This window comes from Bos javanicus, chromosome 5 (assembly GCF_032452875.1).
Source record: "Bos javanicus breed banteng chromosome 5, ARS-OSU_banteng_1.0, whole genome shotgun sequence".
Classification (NCBI taxonomy): domain Eukaryota; kingdom Metazoa; phylum Chordata; class Mammalia; order Artiodactyla; family Bovidae; genus Bos; species Bos javanicus.
Window position 1 is genome coordinate 30,211,583 of NC_083872.1, and position 18,106 is coordinate 30,229,688.

At 40.4% G+C, this 18,106-nt stretch overlaps 1 protein-coding gene across 4 annotated transcripts in view; it reads left to right on the top strand.

The window, feature by feature from the left end:
- The window catches only part of LIMA1 (LIM domain and actin binding 1), a 92,039-nt gene that overhangs the window by 20,809 nt on the left and 53,124 nt on the right, over nucleotides 1–18,106 (top strand). For 2 of the 4 annotated variants that reach the window (XM_061416134.1, XM_061416136.1), the window contains exon 2: nucleotides 11,777–11,918. In XM_061416134.1, the coding sequence (XP_061272118.1) occupies nucleotides 11,800–11,918 (119 nt within the window). In that variant the 5' untranslated portion in view covers nucleotides 11,777–11,799. Of the gene's footprint in view, nucleotides 1–6,464; nucleotides 6,537–10,901; nucleotides 10,979–11,776; nucleotides 11,919–18,106 lie in introns of those variants that run through there. The other 2 variants (XM_061416135.1, XM_061416138.1) reach the window with 2 other exon arrangements.

Sequence of the window (18,106 nt, forward strand, 5' to 3'; positions counted from 1 at the left end):
TCATATGCCAGCTCATCTTTGGAGAAAATTGTCTATGGTTAAGCAAACTTAATTTGAAGGATAAAGGTAAAAGATGATACATATGTTTGGGCTGAATTGTGTTGTGTACTTATGTGACACATGAAGCTATCCATCATGCAATGGAAATTCTAGGACCATAAGTCAGGAAGGTTAGGGCTTATGATACAGCTTTGGGACTCATTTGGTGTAAGTGACCTTTGAAGACTCAAGCATAGGTGAGCTTACTCAGAGGGAAGAGAGATACTGACCATCAAGTAATGCCTAGGAGCAAGGATAAGTGGAGAGAGAGAGATGATTCTTTGAGAAAATGGTGATGGTTAAAAAGATAGGAAAGGAAGCAGAAGAGTTCCATTTAAGAGAAGACTTATGGGGAAATATAAGGGGAAATACAATTTCAAAAATGAGGGACTAATCAGCAATTCAAATGACAATAGAGAATGATGAAAACTGAGACATGGTCCTTGGATGTGATAGTAAAAGATCTTCAGGAGAATAATTTCAGCAGGATGTTGGGAGTAGAAGCCACACCCAAGCAGTCAGAGGGATAAATGGAAGATGAAGAAGCAGAGACTAAGGTTTGGCTTTTAAGGTGGGAGCAAGGTGAGGTGGCCATTTGAGGGGGAATAGGGCTTAAGAGAAAAAAGGATTATTTTTTTAATCCGTGTGTGTGTGTGTGTGTGTGTGTGTGTGTACGTGCTCTGTCATGTCTGACTCTTTGTGACCCCATGGACTGTAGCCCATCAGGTTCTTCTGTCCATGGATTTTTCCAGGCAAGAATACTGGAGTGGGTTGCCATTTCCTTCTCCAGGGGATCTTCCTGACCCAGGGATTGAACCCACATCTCCTGCATTGGCAGGCAAATTCTTTACCACTAGCCCCACCTGGGAAGCCCTATCCATATATGCAGGTTTCAGACATATCCACATAATCATGCAGGCACACATGTGAGCGCACACACACACACCCCAAAAATATGAGCATGTTTTTAGGGCAAAGTCAGAGGTGGAGGTAAAGTTAGACTCTAGGGAAGATAGAGGAGTCACTGTTGTGACATTTGTTTTTCTCCTAAGGAAACCCAGGTCAGAGAAGAGATTATATCTGAGGGTGCTTTCTTCTTCTTTTATCTCTGGAATGGTAACATGTGAATTGCTTAGGGTGAATATTTGTAAGTGCCTAGTGAAGGTTGCTCTGATTCTTTGGTGAGCAGTTTCTAGCAGTAAAGTTGCTTCTCAGTTATCTTTTTTCATTACTCTTCCCCTGGATCTTAGTGTTTTTAAGAACAAAATATTCTTATAAAGGATATAAAAGAATCAAATGTTACTGAAGTGACTCTGTCCTGTTGTAAATATCTACATTCTTGCTGATCTCTGGGAGTTTGGTCATTCTTACAATTTCCCTATTGTCTAGGATACATGTTTCTACAGAGACCTGGCTGAAGCTCTTTCAAGAACAATAACAATGATTATTCTAATGTGCTACAGACTTGTCAGTCACCATGTTGCTGAATAATAGAGTAGTGAAACTTTTATGTGTAGTATTTGAAGTTATGCCTGGAAAATCCCATGGAAGGAGAAGCCTGGTAGGCTACAGTCCATGGGGTCACTAAGAGTCAGACACAATTGAGTGACTTCACTTTCACTTTTCACTTTCATGCATTGGAGAAGGAAATGGCAACCCACTCCAGTGTTCTTGCCTGGAGAATCCCAGGGACAGGGGAGCCTGGTGGGCTGCCATCTATGGGGTCGCACAGAGTCGGATACGACTGAACCGACTTAGCAGCAGCAGTAGTTCTATTATTTCCTATCATTTGAGTTTTTATCAGAGTTTGAATAAGCTAAAATTACTGAAAAATAGTATTTACCTTCTCAACAACTAGCCTTAGGGTTATATAATGTTGTTTAATCACTAAGTCATGCCCAACTCTGTGACCCTATGGACTATAGCCCACCAGGCTCCTCTGGCCATGGGATTTTCCAGGCAAGAATACTGGAGTGGGTTGCCATTTCCTTCTCCAGGGGATCTTCCCGACCCAGGGATCAAACCTGCATCTCCTGCTTGGCGGGCAGATTCTTTAACACTGAGCCATCTGGGAAGCCTGGGCTATATAATAGATGATTTTTTGTTGTTGTTGTACAGGTAGTGTTTGGGTAAAATTTAAGCCTTCATGCAATTCAAGATATATTTATAGAGTTCCTTCTATTTAAAAAGCAATACTAGATACTAGGAGGGCAACAGGCAAAGTAAAATCTGTCCTCTCACTTCAACAATCTTTCTACCAAGTATGATTTATAAAATTATTAAAAGGCAGAGGAAGTGTCCTATACTGATGAGGAATAAGGCTAGGGCAGTTCAGGAAAGGCTTCTCTGAGGAGGCAGACTATTCACTTGAGTCTTGAAAGATGAACAGATTGAGGGAGGAAGGAAGGGATAACATGCCAAGTGGATAGAAAAAAAATATATGGTTTATCAGGGAGTAGAAACTGGCAGTGGCACAATTTTGAAGATTCTATATCTTTTTCCAAATTCTATGAAATTAGGCTTCTCACCATCAGAGAAAGAAGGTACAAGTAATAAAAGGGAATACTAGAATAAATTTTGTGATGCTAGATTGGATTCAGAAGTACCACTATGAATTTATAGTTTAAATATATGTGTATATATTTATAAATATATATAAGTATATATGCTAAGGAATGTTTGGACTACCACACAATTGCACTCATCTCACACACTACCGAAGTGATGCTCAAAATTCTCCAAGCTAGGCTTCAACAGTATATGAACCGAGAACTTCCAGATGTTCAAGGTGGATTTCGAAAAGGCAGAAGAACCAGAGATCAAATTGCCAACATCTGTTGGATCATAGAAAAAGCAAGAGAATTCCAGAAAACCATCTACTTCTGCTTTATTGACTATGCCAAAGCTTTTGGCTGTGTGGATCACACCAAACTGTGGAAAATTCTTAAAGAGATGGGAATACCAGATCACCTTACCTGCCTCCTGAGAAATCAAGGTCAAGAAGCAGGTGAAGGTATGCAAGTATGCAGGTCAAGAAGCAAGAGTTAGGACCGGACATGGAACAACAGACTGGTTCCAAATTGGGAAAGGAATATGTCAAGGCTGTATATTGTCACCCTGCTTATTTAACTTATATGCAGAGTATATTATGCTAAATGATGAATGAAGGCTTCATCAAAGGCTGGATGAAGCACAAGCTGGAATCAAGACTGCCGGGAGAAATATCAATAATCTTAGATATGCAGATGACACCACCCTTATGGCAGAAAGCAAAGAGGAACTAAAGAACCTCTTGATGAAAGTGAAAGAGGAGAGTGAAAAAGCTGCTTTAAAACTCAACATTCAGAAAACGAAGATCATGGCATCTGGTCCCATCACTTCATGGCAAATAGGTGGGAAAACAATGGAAATAGTGAGAGACTTTATTCTTTTGGGCTCCAAAATCATTGCAGATGGTTACTGCAGCCGTGAAATTAAAAGATGCTTGCTCCTTGGAAGGAAAGCTATGACAAACCTAGGCAGTGTATTAAAAAGCGGAGACATTACTCTGCCAACAAAGGTCTGTCTAGTCAAAGCCCTGGTTTTTCTAGTAGTCATGTATGAATGTAAGAGTTGGACCATAAAGAAAGCTGAGTGCTAAAGAAATGATGCTTTTGAACTGTGGTGTTGGAGAAGACTCTTGAGAGTCCTTTGGACTTCAAGGAGATCAAACCAGTCAATCCTGAAGGAAATCAATCCTGAATATTCATTGGAAGGACTGATGCTGAAACTCTAATACTTTGGCCACCTGATGTGAAGAACTGACTCATTGGAAAAGACCCTGATGCTGGGCAAGATTGAAGGCAGGAGGAGAAGGGGTTGACAGAGGATGAGATGGTTGGATGACATCACCAACTTAAAGGACATGAGTTTGAGCAAGCTCCGGGAGTTGGTGATAGACAGGGAAGCCTGATGTGCTGCAGTCCATGGGGTCACAAAGAGTTGGACACGACTGTGCGACTTAACTGACTAATATATATATACACACATATACATAGGTATATAGAGAAATAAATATAGAAATATAGATGTGTGTATATATACATGAGTTAATATTCACACATGGATTTCCTGGTTCTCTCCCCTGAGATCCCAAAAGCAGTGATGTCTGAGTAGCACTGAGTACACCTACTGCCCAGATCTTGGTTTCTCCAATAACAGGAACCAGGGTTCCTTGGAGAAGTGGCTGATTCCAGAGCTGGGGCAGGGCAAACACTCGATGAACCTGGAACATCTTATAGAGCTTAAAAGTGCTTTAAAAAAATTGGTGGCATCTTGAAAGGACACCAGAACCAAGCTGAAAGAGTTCCAAATGACTAAAGTAGAACAATCTATGCAACAAATAAAATAATCCAGGAATATCATAACCCAGAGAATAAAATAAATATCCATGAGTCTAATACTAGTATAAATAAATGACTGACTAAATAAATGAGGGAGATAGGACAATTCTTCCTTGTAGAAGAATTCCTCCAATTAATAAATATAGAAGGAAAGAGGGCAACAAAAAATCACCATTAGAACACCACCATAATCATTCCTGGAGCCAAGATCCCCTCCTATAAATGCTAAAATTAGTGAGTAAAAGTAAGGAAAAATAGGATTAAAGTATGTCTCCCCAAATATTTATGAATTATAAACAGAAGAATATCGCCACTTTACATTGGAGAAACCTAGCAGATACCACCTTAACCAAGTGATCAAGGTAAACATCATCAGTAATAAGACAGACATCAACATAGTGTACCCTCTAATACCATGCACTGAGGAGGCTTATCAGCTTTGTAGTATTCTTCCCCAGATTCTATGACCTCAATCTAATCCGAGAAAACATTTTTTTTTTTAAAGCAAACTTTTTTTGAACATTGAGAGATGTTCCAGGCTTATCTTGTTTTTATCTCTCTGTCTCTATCTCTCTCTCTCTTTAAATAGAAGTATAGTTGCTTTACACTGTTATGTTTCAGGTGTACAGCAAAGTGATTTGGTTAGATATATGTATTCTTTTTCAGATTCTTTTCCCTTAGAGATTATTATTAGATATTGAGTATAGTTCCCTGTCTAGGTTTATCTTGGATTTGTCCTGCTGCAGTTCTGGAATCAACCACTTCTCCAGAGAACCCTGGTTCTTCTTATTGGAGAAACCAGGAAACTCAAATTAGGGACAGTCTACATAATATCTGCCAGTATTCTTCAAAGTGTTAAGGCCATGAAAGGCAAGGAAAAACAGAGGAACTATCAGAGATTTAGGGCGACTTAAAGAGGCATGGCAAGTAACTGCAGTGTAGGGTCCTAGAATAGAAAAAATACATTAATGAAAAACTGGTAAAATTTGAATAAAGTTTATAGTTAATTTGGTGGTATTCTACCAGTGTTAATTTCTTAATTTTGATAATTGTACTGTTGTAAGATAAACCTAGGTGAAAAGTGTATGGAAACTTTTCTTTGCAACTCTGTAAATCTAAAATTATTTCAAAATAAAAGGTTAAAATAGCTATTAACTTCCAATTTTTTTTTTCAGGGGTGTGAATTTAGTCATTATTTTTTGTATAAAAATACACCCTTAGAAACAAATGCAGTTTATATTATAAAGAAATGTGGTGTGGAAACACATTTCATGTTGCTTTTGTTTAAAATTTCCCCTTGCACCTTGAAATTTTTTTAATTTTTCACTCTTTTTTTATTGGAGTATAATGGCTTTCCAAAGTTGTATTCATTTCTGCTATACATAGAAGTAAATCAGCTATACGTGCACGTTGAAGTTTTTTAGATTTTTTTTTCTTTAAGTCTATAATCTATTTCTAAAGAACATTTTTCTTAAAACAATTGAGTTTGTACTTTGTTCTGTATTTTCTATTCAACCAACTATGCCCCTTGCACAAACAGCCATCTCAGGAGCAAGAAAAAGTAGCAAGAAATTGATTTTTTTTTTTTTTTGAGCTGTCCTGCTTTTTTTGTTGTTGTTGTTTTATGAAGTGATTTTATTTATTTACTTTTTTTTTTTTTGGCTGCACTGTGTAACATGCAGGATCTTAGTTTCCCAACCTGGATGGAACCCTCACCCACTTCAGTGGAAGGTGGCGTCTTAACCACTGGACCACCAGGGAAGTCCCAAGATTGGGTTTTTAAGAACAAGATTTTATTAGGGGCAACTCTTTTGCTTTTGTCAGTTTTGTTTCTGGGAGACAATTCGCTTGGTTAGGGAAAGTGAATTTATTAGAGTTGGTTTCCCAAGCGGCTGTAGACCTCACCCTAAGCAATCTCTTGAGGAAGCAGATACCTGGGGCCAAATTTCCCTGTGAGTCATTACCCAACCCTTGATTTTCAAGGACCTTTGTTAGAGATCTTTATATCCAGGCTACAGCTCACCTATAGGGGTTTAGCTGTTCCACTTCAAGTTACGAGGTGTGATAAAAGAACTTTGAACTGAGAATAGCTCTGGCTCTCATATTGACTAGATGGTGAGTTCGGGAAAGTTATTGGGTGTTTATTTGGCTTAATTACCTTACTGTAAAAAGGGGGATTTGATTACTTGATTTCTGAGCTTCTCTCTTGATATAAAAATCTGCCATATGTATCTAAAACTGTAGGCATCTTCCTCTTAGCAAATAGTTCCCCTTTCTACGTACCCCATTATTTTTCGCTGTGCCACTGCCCCAGTCTCAGGCTAGAAATCTTAAGAGTTATTTTTGCTATATCCGTTTCCTTTAATTCCTGCCCAAATTTCCACCAGTCCAGCAGTTTTTCCTTCACAGGTGAAACTTGGGTTTTGGAGTCTGAATGCTGAATTCTGCCTCGGCCCTGTGTTAAATGTCTGACCTTAGGCAGTTTCGCCAATCTTAATAAACCGCAGTTGGGTTTGGTTTTGTTTTGTTTTGTTTGTTTAATGGAAATTGTCTGTCTCCAGAGTTGTAATAATTAGAGTTAGTAAGTGCTGGGTAAGTATAGCTGCTGTTATTATTTGTATATGACAATGCAATGGATTAGATTTTAAAGTTCACTGGGCCACTGGAAAAAATAATCAACAATATTGTAGCCCCAAATGAATGCCTTGTCCTTTTGGAAAAGGGTTTTTGTTTTGTTTGGGCTTCCCTTGTGGCTCAGCTGGTAAAGAATCCGCCTGCAATGTGGGAGACCTGGGTTCAGTCCCTGGCCTGGGAAGATCCCCTGGAGAAGGGAAAGGCTACCCACTCCAGTATTCTGGCCTGGAGAATTCAGTGGGTCCATGGGGTTGTTTTGTTTTTGTTTTAGGTGTTGTTCGTGCTCTTTTCACCCTTAACAGAATTTCTAGGATTAAGGACATTGTCCTAAAGTTCGAGAACGGGACTCTCATCTGAGACAGAGTGAGTTGGGGAAGGTATCACAGATTTAATGCAAGTCCAGAAAGCCGAGATATTCACAATGGGAGAGTATTTCAGGCAGGCCCAAGGTAACTTTAAGTTTCTCTGGAAGAATGATTCTCATGTCTGATTCTCATGTCTTTCAGTAAGACACTCTTACTGAAAGATAATTTGTGTGGGTTTTCAGCTAGGTGGGTTCCGGGATTTTGTTGCCCATTTTCGACTTAGGCTAAAAGTGATGGTCTTAATCATTACTAGTACATGCGGTGGAAAGAAAATTAACTTTGGAGTCAAATAGAATATGAATTTGAATCCCAGCTCTGCTACTTTATAGCTAAGTGATCATTGTAACATTATTTAATACCTCTGAACTTCAGTTTCTTCATCATAAATGTAAGATAATAAAACCAATCTTTTAAATTGGTTGTGAGGGTTGAGATGTGTGCTGTGCATAAATAGATGTTTTAAAATGCTTATTTTGGGACTTCCTTGGTGGTCCAGTGGTTAAGACTCCCTGCTTCCACTTTAGGAGCCAGGGTTCAGCCCCCAGTCAAGCAACTATGATCCTGCATGCTGCCTGGCGTGGCCAGAGAAAAAAGAAAAGAAAAAATTAAAATGTTCATTTCCTTTCTAAGAGACTGATTTTTAACCTTTTAGCTTCCTCTTGTGTATCACTAGGATTTTTCTGCTGACGTGTAGATCTCAACATGTGTAAAGCGAAACTCCTTACTCCCCCTCTTCTTCCTCTATTTACTCTATCTTAATGGCATCAGCAACCTTCTAATTGTTCAACTTTGATGATGCCACCTTTGATTCCTTCTCACCCTAAGCCCGTTTTATTCTAAGAACTCTGAATTCTTTCTTCCCACTTTTCCATTCCCATCTATGCTAATTTAAACCTTGATTACCTTTCACTTCGACAATTTTAGGATCTTCTTGACCAGTGATTAAGATTCCAGTCTTTTCCTCTCTTACCAATTTACACACTGCTGCAGAATCAGCTTTTAAAACATGGCTCTTATTATGTTACTTGCTTTTTCGGAAACTCCTAGTATCCAGCCATTGAGACTGGGTAATCCACTTAGAGAACTCTTTTTTTTTCTTTACATGTGTGGATATTGAAGCTCAGGGAAATTATTTTTTCCATTTGCCATAAAGGTCACTCATGTGCTAGGGAGTGACACATTACAACTAGACCTCCCCTCTGCTCACCCACAGGCTAGTTCTTTCCACCAGGCTTATGACCCAAATTCCTTAGCATGGTTTTCTTTTTTACCATCTGAGCCACCAGGGAAGCCCTATGGTTTCCTTTTTTGTTGTTCTTGTTATTGTTTTGACCTCGCCCCTTGGCTTTAGGGATCTTAGTTCCTCAACCAGGGATTAAACCCAGGCCCACAGCAGTGAAAGCATCAAGTCCTAACCACTGGACCATCAGGGAATTCTCATTAGCATGATTTTCAAGCCTCTTCCCAGTCCATCCTCATTCTGTCTTTCCCTACTTTATCTTCAACTTCTTTTGCAACTAGAGTCTAACTCCATTAAAGTATCTTTTGCTGTTTCACTTCCCTAGTGGTGTAACAGTATCCCTCCTATCTGAAAGGCACTGTCCTCCTTCTGCCCTCACTTGATAAAATTCTGCCAGTTCTGTAACTATCAAGTCTTCCCTTCTCTCCCACCATGCCAGAAAATCAAGTCCTGTACTCCTAGACCATGCATTGCCTCTAACCACGTTCTGTCTTGTGCTACAATTATTTGTGTGCATTAGCAATCTTGTTAGATTGCATACATTATTTGGGCAGGACCTTGTAGGGAGTAGTTACTCAGCAACCTGGCACCAGAGGGCTTTCCCAGGTGGCACTAGTGATAAAGAACCCGCCTGCCAATGCAGGAGACATAAGAGACTCGGGTTTGAGCCCTGGGTCAGGAAGATCCCCTGGAGAAGGGCATGGCAACCCACTCCAGTATCCCTTCCTGGAGAATCCCATGGACAGAAGAGCCCAGTGGGCTACAGTCCATGGGACTGCAGAGAGTCAAACACGACTGAAGCGACTTAGCATGCACACAACCTGGTACCAGAGTTTATCAAAAATTATGTACTGATTATCACCTTTGTATGTTCACAGGGTGCTAATAACATTGCTAGGAAGTAATAGCATACTTCTATGAAGATGTGGTCAGGGTGTGAGCCACCTCATTCCCTGAGTTTAAAGTGTGCTTATCCTAGCATTATACCAAGGTAGTTGTTCTGACTTGGCTTTCTGGCTGAGACCAATCAAAACCACAGAATTAGACTTGGGAATTAAAATCCTTTTACTTTTTCACACTAAGTCCCTCAAATAATTAATGCTTTTCCTTTTATCATGAACAAATATGAGAACATAATCTTTTGTATTTTTTTAATTCAGAATTGATCCCTTTAGAATTGATATCATTTATATGGGTAGTTACACTCGGGAAGCATAATTATACCAAATAATGTCTTAAAGCATTTGCCAGTGTTTCCTGGATGTGTTTTAAAGGGTCATTATTGTGGTTTTACATAATTATGTTTAGCTGAATACACAGCTGTGTCTTTTTCTTGTTAGAGAAAGGACTGACAATGTCTGGTAGGTATGTCAGTTACAGACTGAAAAGCAGTTAAGTGAATATCATATATCAAGATTATTTGATACATGTAGGATTATTTCAGAGAACATGTATAGAATTAAGATTATTTTATCCAGGGAGAAGAGGTAATACAAAAAAAACTAAATTTATTGCTTACTTATTCTATGTCAGGGTCTTTTTCTCCTTATCTTATTTATTCCTCATGAAGATACTATGGGGAAAAAAAGATACTATGAAGTGAGACTTCCCTGGTGGTCCATTGGCTGAGACTCTATGCTCGCAAGGCCGGGGTCCCAGGTTCAATCCCTGGTCAGGGAACTAGACCCACGTGCCGCAGCTAAGAGTTTGCATGCCACAGCTAAAAGATCCTGTGTGCCACTGCCAAGACCTGGTGCAGCCAACTAAATAGATAAAGATAAATACTTTTCTAAAAAGGAACTATGGGATAAATACTATTGTTATGGATAAGAAGTCTAACTTTTAGGGAAGGACACACAGCTTTAAGTGATGGGGCCAACACTCCCATTTAAACGCATGTGTCTCTGATACCAGAGCTCCTTACCATAGGAGGGTTCTATGTTGCCCTCCAGCATGGGAATTGAAACAAACAAATAAACAAAAACAACAAAACTAGCATTGTTTTCAGACAAGGCTTTAGTGGGGAGAACAGGGACTACCTGTGGAAAAGTAGTGTGGTCCTTTGGGGCTGCTATCACTTACTTTGCATCACAGAACTTTTAGTGTGAAATGGAGGCCCACGTTGCTTGGTTATGCACACTGTGCTCTGCGGTTGTCAAGGCTGTTGGAAGTAGTACCCGATGAACCATGCATTCTACCAGATCAGTTACCTTCCGTGGTTGTCAAAAGAGCTGCAAGGAGTACTTTCATCTGTATTGTTCACTCTTCAAATAAGGAAACTATTGACTCATTTCTAATCTCATCTCTTTTGGACAAAGGTTGGGACTCCTTTGATAATTACTAGAGCAAAACCAAACAATCCAGTCTAGGTGATGTCAAGAGTATGACTTCATGGTATTTTTTTACTTGAGGCCACTACTAATATATTATACTTAAATGTTCTTGATACTACAATATGCCTAGTATTTAAAATATATTCACATCAAAAACCCTACAAAGGGGTAAGTATTCTCATTTTTCAGTGAGGTAACTAAAACTGAAAATATTATATAATTTGTTTAAGGTTACAGAATTATTATTTCATTTGAAGTCTATCTTGCCTTTAAGCCTGCGTTCTTTATACTATTCAGTGCTGTATCTGTAGCTTTTTCCCTAGTACCAAGTGGTCAGTGCTACGGAGCTTGGGGAAAGAAGGCAGCCAAAAGAAACTTGGATGTAGGTAGAACCTAATTTGGACCTGACTCTGCAGAGATGCCAGTTGTACTTCCCCTTGGGTGTAACTCAGAAGAGTGGAACATTTCACTCCAAATGTGACTTTGGAACAGACTTAAGTTCAGGGAAAAGCCAATCGATGTCTGCACAGTGGGGTCAATCATAAAATGATGCAAACTGAAAGGGACCTTAGAGATCACCTGATCTAACCTTCTCATTTTACAGGAAACTACAACCCCAATTCAATCATCTGATCTAGGTTACAGTTTTTGAGAGAACCAGTAGAGGAATACAATCTGCTGCTCCAGGGCTCTCTGCTCTCACTTACACCACACTGTTGCCAGTCATTGGGTGCTGGAGAACTCTCTTCTGTGTCTAATATTCTGACTTTCTTTATCACATAGGTACTTCATTATCTGTAGACAAGATGGAACCAACTCCATTTAACAGACGGCAATGGGCTTCTCTATCGTTGAGGGTTACAGCCAAAGAACTTTCCCTTGTCAACAAGAACAACTCATCGGCCATTGTAGAAATATTCTCCAAGTAAGTGCTGATCCTGGCCCAAAAGGACCATCTGTCTTGAGCAAACATCACCACCTGTCAGGGAGATCACTAAAGGAAGGGCATGTGTCTAATGACTTTCTAGAGCACCTTCTGGATTTTGAGTACCACACAAGACTCTGTGACAAAGGAAGATGATAATAATCAGGAGATACATTCTCTGTACTCAAATTTTCGTTCAGTTTGGGAAAGAAAGAGATTTAAACACAGGAGAGAATTATGAAACACATAGTTATTAATCACAATGTTAGCAAGTCCAAAATGAATGGGAGTAAGGACTAGATATAGGATAAGAGACAGTATGTGATCACCATGGATAGAAGCCGTCAGGAAGGCTTTCTGGTTGAGGTGAGGGTTTTTTTTTTTTTTTGGTTTGGGGGTTTTCATGAGATAAGTTTTGAGGCAGGTTTTTAGTTGAAGGGAGTGTTAGGTGCACTCTATGCCTACGTTGTCTAATAAGGTAGCCACTACATATAAGGCTATTTAAATTAATTAAAATAAATTTAATTAAATTATATTCATTTGAATTAATTTCAATTAAGTAAAATTAAATTATAGTTAAAATTTAGTTCATCAGCTGCACTAGCCACATTTCAATCGTCCAATGGCTATGTGTAGCTGGTGGCTACCACACTGGATATTGCAGAAACATTTCACCATTGCATAAGGTTCTGTTGACCAGTGTAAACTCTGTAGGCAGACTGCAGTCTATTTTAGTAAATAAAGGTTTACTACTTATAGGCTCCCTATTTTAGTAAATAAAGGTTTATTGTAATACAGCCATGTCTTTTTGTGTATTGTCTGTGGCAGCTTTTGTGCCAAAACAGCAGAGTTAAAGCAGAGACCATATGGCCCTCAAAGTCTAATCTGGCACTTTAAGGAAACGTTTGTTGACCCCTGCTCTGGACTATGGGTTTTTTTGATATGAGGGCCCCTTTCCTGCGTATTTTATATTCCTAGTGTGTAGCATGACAATTAGAACATACTAAGCACTCAGCAAATGTTGAGGGAATGGTATAAGTTAGTGAGATGGTAAGCACGTGTTAACTTCACTCAACTAGAGATGCCATAGAGCTTAGGGAAGACGGTACGTTTACCTCACTAAGTAGAATTTATTACTTTATAGGAGATACATTTAAAAGAAGGAAGATGGGAAAGATTTAAAGAAAGTGATTGTGGGAGCTATATCTGCTGCTGCTGCTGCTAAGTCGCTTCAGTCGTGTCGGACTCTGTGCGACCCCATGGACTGCAGCCTACCAGGCTTCTCCATCCATGGGATTCTCCAGGCAAAAGTACTGGAGTGGGTTGCCATTTCCTTCTTCAGGGAGCTATATCTAGAGTACAGCTAAATACCAGTAGGAAGTTTCTGTAATCTGCCACTGTCACTCTTTCTTCAATGACAAATCCATCAACCACCTGCTCTGTGGAAAACACTGCCCTTCTGACCTGTTCACCGAGGGTATCGCTTAAGGTGGGGCAGAGATGGGAGGAGAGTGCACAGCCCTTTCCCCTTCTAAGTTATGCATTTTATATTGCTGTAAATTTATGTCAAACTTATATTCTTATCAAAAAGAAAAGAAAACCAATAAAGATATTGCAGAAAAAGGATCCAGATCTGAAAAACTATTAAGACTTAACTTCTGGCCTCAAGGAATGTAACAGTATAGTTTAGTATAATTTATATTAGTAGAAGTCCTTAGGAGAAGGCAATGGCACCCCACTCCAGTACTCTTGCCTGGAAAATCCCATGGACAGAGGAGCCTAGTAGGTGGCAGTCCATGGGGTCGCTGAGAGTCGGACACGACTGAGCGACTTCACTTTCACTTTTCACTTTCATGCATTGGAGAAGGAAATGGCAACCCACTCCAGTGTTCTTGCCTGGAGAATCCCAGGGATGGGGGAGCCTGGTGGGCTGCCGTCTATGGGGTCGCACAGAGTCGGACACAACTGAAGCAACTTAGCAGCAGCAACAGCAGAAGTCCTCAAACTTCCTTCATTTTAAGACTCATGTGAGATACTTGTTAATAATACGGTGTTCCAATTATCTATTGCTGCATAGAAAAAAAGTCTCCACAATTTAGTGTCTTAAAATAATAATAGCATTTATTTTGCTGTGAGTCTCCAATTAGGGCAGTGCTTGCCTTTGTTGCTTTCCCCATCCTCGGTGTCTCAGAACTGGGGCCATAGTCATCTAAAGGCTTACTCGTAAGTCAGGTGGTGGATGCTGGCAGTCATTTGGGCTCTCAGCTGGGGCCATGATCAGAATAGCCGCACGTGGCTTTTCCATGTGGCTGCTTGGCTTGCTTGTCTGGGTTTCAAGGGCAAGCATCCAGAGAGGGAAGGAAGGAGGGAACAAAGAAGGAAGGGAGTCAGGGTAATGGTTATGTGGTCTTTTATGACCCACCCTCAGAATTTATACAGTATCACTCTTACCACATTCTCTTCATTAGGACTGAGTCATTAAGGCTGGCTCATATTTAGAGGGAGGGGAATTTGACTCTACCTTTTGGTGGGAGAAATGTCAGAGATTTGGGGGGACATATTTTAAGCCATCCGACATGGCTTCTCAACTCCTCCCTTAAAAATTCGGATTCGATGTATCTGTGATGGGCCCCAAGAATTTGTGTTTTTAACAAACGTAGTCTAGTGATTTTTAACTTCAGGGAAGTTTAAGAAGCACTGGTCATGGAAGAGATGGACTTGTGAACTTGAACATAAAGCAGAACAAATAAGGGTTATTTGTTCAAGTAAAGATTGAACAAGGAAATAGGAAAAGGAAATAGGAAAGCAAGCAGTCGAGCATGAAGAAATACAGAAGGGAGAAGGGATTGGCACAGTTCAGTTAGGGCCAGATGATCGAAGGCCTTGAGTACCATGCTGAGTTTGGGATTTAGTTAGATAAGCAGCAGAAACAATGATTAGGCTTGTATTTAGAAAGATGCTCTGGCAACAATGTAAAAGGTATATTGGAAAGGTGACAGACTGATAGCATGGAGACAAGTTCTGAGACTCTTGAGAACCCACGTGAAAGTTATTGAGGGTGGGGGGCAGGAGGAGTGGAAAGGAAGGGGAGGTTTTGAGACAGTGTTGAGATATGATTAATGGGACTTGGAAACTCTCTGCTCTGCAGAGAAACTTCTCCACATTCTTGCCCTTTTCACCCTCCCCAGCCCCACTTCTCTTTCACTGAACTTGGTTTTCCCTTGACATGCATTCTATCTGAGTCATGCCTGGTTTTTTTTTGTGCATGCTACACTGAAATTTTCTGGGACCAGGAGTCAGGGGTGCTATTTCTCAGCTACTGTTTCCCATCCATTGTTTTTTTTTTTTTTCCCTGCCTTGTTCTGAAGTTCGAAACCTGTGCTTTGAGCTTACATTTAACCATAGTATCCTTATCCTCCCCATCATGGCAGTGGTGTGCCAAGCTCCTTGCCTTCAAGGGGGACCCTAGCTTCCCACTTCATTTTCTCTTCAGTATTTCTCAACATTTTGGATGAGGCAGATGTTCCTTGTACAGGATGCTCATCATCTTGCCTTCCTCCAAATGGTAGTAGTTCCCCATGATATGGTGACAGACAAAAAAAGTGGGGAGGGGAAAACCCCAATAAGATCCCCACACATTTCCAAATGTCCACTGGGGCCATTAATGCCCCCAGTGTAGAATCACCGACCCACATAAATGACCTGTCTGATAGTATGGACTCATCATTTCTTCATTTCGTATTTATTTACTTATTTATTAATAATACACCATGTGGCTTGAGGGATCTTAGTTCCCTGACCAGGGATTGAACGCATGCCATAGCAGTGAACGCACTGAGTCCTAACCACTAGACCGCCAGGAAATTCCTGTGGACTCATCATTTCTTACTCTTCCATATGTCTTCAATCTGCTCATTCATTGTCTCCCATGCCCCCGTAGCTAGTCCCAACCTTCTCATCACCCAGAATCTGTCTCTGAAATATGTGTTTGGAAAACCTACTTTCTAATTAGAGCCTCCTGTCCTGCCTATTCTGCTTTCTTATTCCCACTGACCTGGCTCTTTGGCCAAACTGGAATACCCAGGCCATGATTGTTGGTCCCTTTCCTGGCTTCACTTCCTTCCCTGCCTAACTCGGTCAGTCACTTTAGTTAAACTTTCACCCTTCCTCAGTTCCCATCCCAGGGTTTTATTCTGTTGTCGTCATCCATTTCAGACAATTCCCAAGATAGAGGATTTGGGTCCTGTAGTAGCACTGATGAGAGGAAGTTGAAAAAAGTTGCTCATTTTAGGGGCTTCTTAATCTTGCAGAGAGAAAATGCAAAGGAACCTTAGAGGCCACCTTCTCACAGCATAGTAGGGTGACTGTCTTTTCACCACAAACGTTATAAGGGCAAATGGCAGTTATGCAGAATTGTAAATCCTGAACCCATTAATCAGAATCAGTGTGCCAGGTCTATGGTAGATTCTTGATGGAAATTGATATTATTTCTAACCCTAATAAAAACTATATGAGGAAGGACCTGATCCCTGTTTTATGGTTGAGAACACTGAGGTGTAGAGAGTTAACCTGACCCCAAGTTAATATTTTGTGTCTGTCTAGTACTTTTCTTCTGATGCATAGATCCTGCTATTGAACTGGTTTTGAAGGATGGATAGAATTTTATTTGGTAGGCTGGGAGGATGGTGGTGACATGGCAGAGGAAGAACAGTCATAGGAAGTAAGGCACAGAAAAGGGAAAGAGCATGGGGCGTGATGTGCGGTTAAGACAGTGAAAACTGGAGAATCAGCCTGGATTTCTTCTCCAGGTCTCATACTTGATAGAGCCATATTGCTGATACTGCTTAAGGCTTTGAGGATTCACTCATAGTAGGTTCCCAAAGCAGATTGCAGGGCTGTTTTCCACAAAGCGTACATTAATTTCTACTTCAAACACTACTGACCTCATTTTCTCTTATTTTGAAACAGTCTCTCTTAGAGAATTCTAGTTCTTTAATTAGAATTCGTAAATGGAGTTTAGAATTAGTAAATCCTATGCAAGCCATTGGAGAAGGAAATGGCAACCCACTCCAGTGTTCTTGCCTGGAGAATCGCAGGGATGGGGGAGCCTGGTGGGCTTCCGTCTGTGGGGTCGCACAGAGTCGGACACGACTGAAGCGACTTAGCAGCAGTAGCAGCAGCATACATGTCTAGTTAACAGACCCTAGGAAACCTTGGGATGTTTGTGATCAGAGGTTAATATAAAAATGTTATTTGGAGAAAGCGTCATCTGGCTGCTCTTTATAAGATTAGCTGGGCTTTACTTTCTAAGTGTTATTAACGTTTCACATGAATATGTACGTAAGAGTCATTTTTGTAGCATCATAGCGTATGTCTCATGAGTGCTTTATAACTCCAGACTGATTTCTTTTATTAAGCCTCTGTACTATCTAAAGCGTTAAATCTGAACAAGGAGGATGCTCTTGATGAGTCAATTTGAACAGCCAGCTTTGGTTTCACTCACCAATGACTTCAGCATGGAAGAATCCTTTGCTTGATTAAAAGTTGACTCTTTTAGTAGAATTTGGTTTCTTGATTCTCTTTAACATATTTTTTAATTAATTTATTTATTTTCCTTTTTTTGGCTATGCTGGGTCTTCGTTGCTGCATGGGCTTTCTCTCTAGCTGCGGTGCACGGGCTTCTCTTATTGCAGAGCACAGGCTCTAGGTGCTTGGGCTTCGGTGGTTGTGGCTAGAAGGCTCTAGAGAACAGGCTCAATCGTTGTAGCACACCAACTTAGTCTTTCTGAGGCTTGTGAGATCATCTTGGACCAGGGATTGAACCCATGTTTCCTGCATTGGAGACACCCCTAGGGATCAGGGGAGCCCATGACTCATATGAAGGGAATCTAGCCCAGTGGTTTTCAAACTATCCTAATCGAGTTCTTTAGAGGAACTTCAGAGGTCATTTCTGGGAAGACAGGAAGATCTAAAGGGCCACGCATGTGACCTTTCACCCCAGAGGTCCCGCTTTGATCCCTTTAATATGTGAGGTTCTAAAGGAAAGTTATGACCAACCTAGATAGCATATTGAAAAGCAGAGACATTACTTTGCCTACAAAGGTCCATCTAGTTAAGGCTATAGTTTTTCCAGTGGTTATGTATGGATGTGAGAGTTGGACTGTGAAGAAATCTGAGTGCCAAAGAAT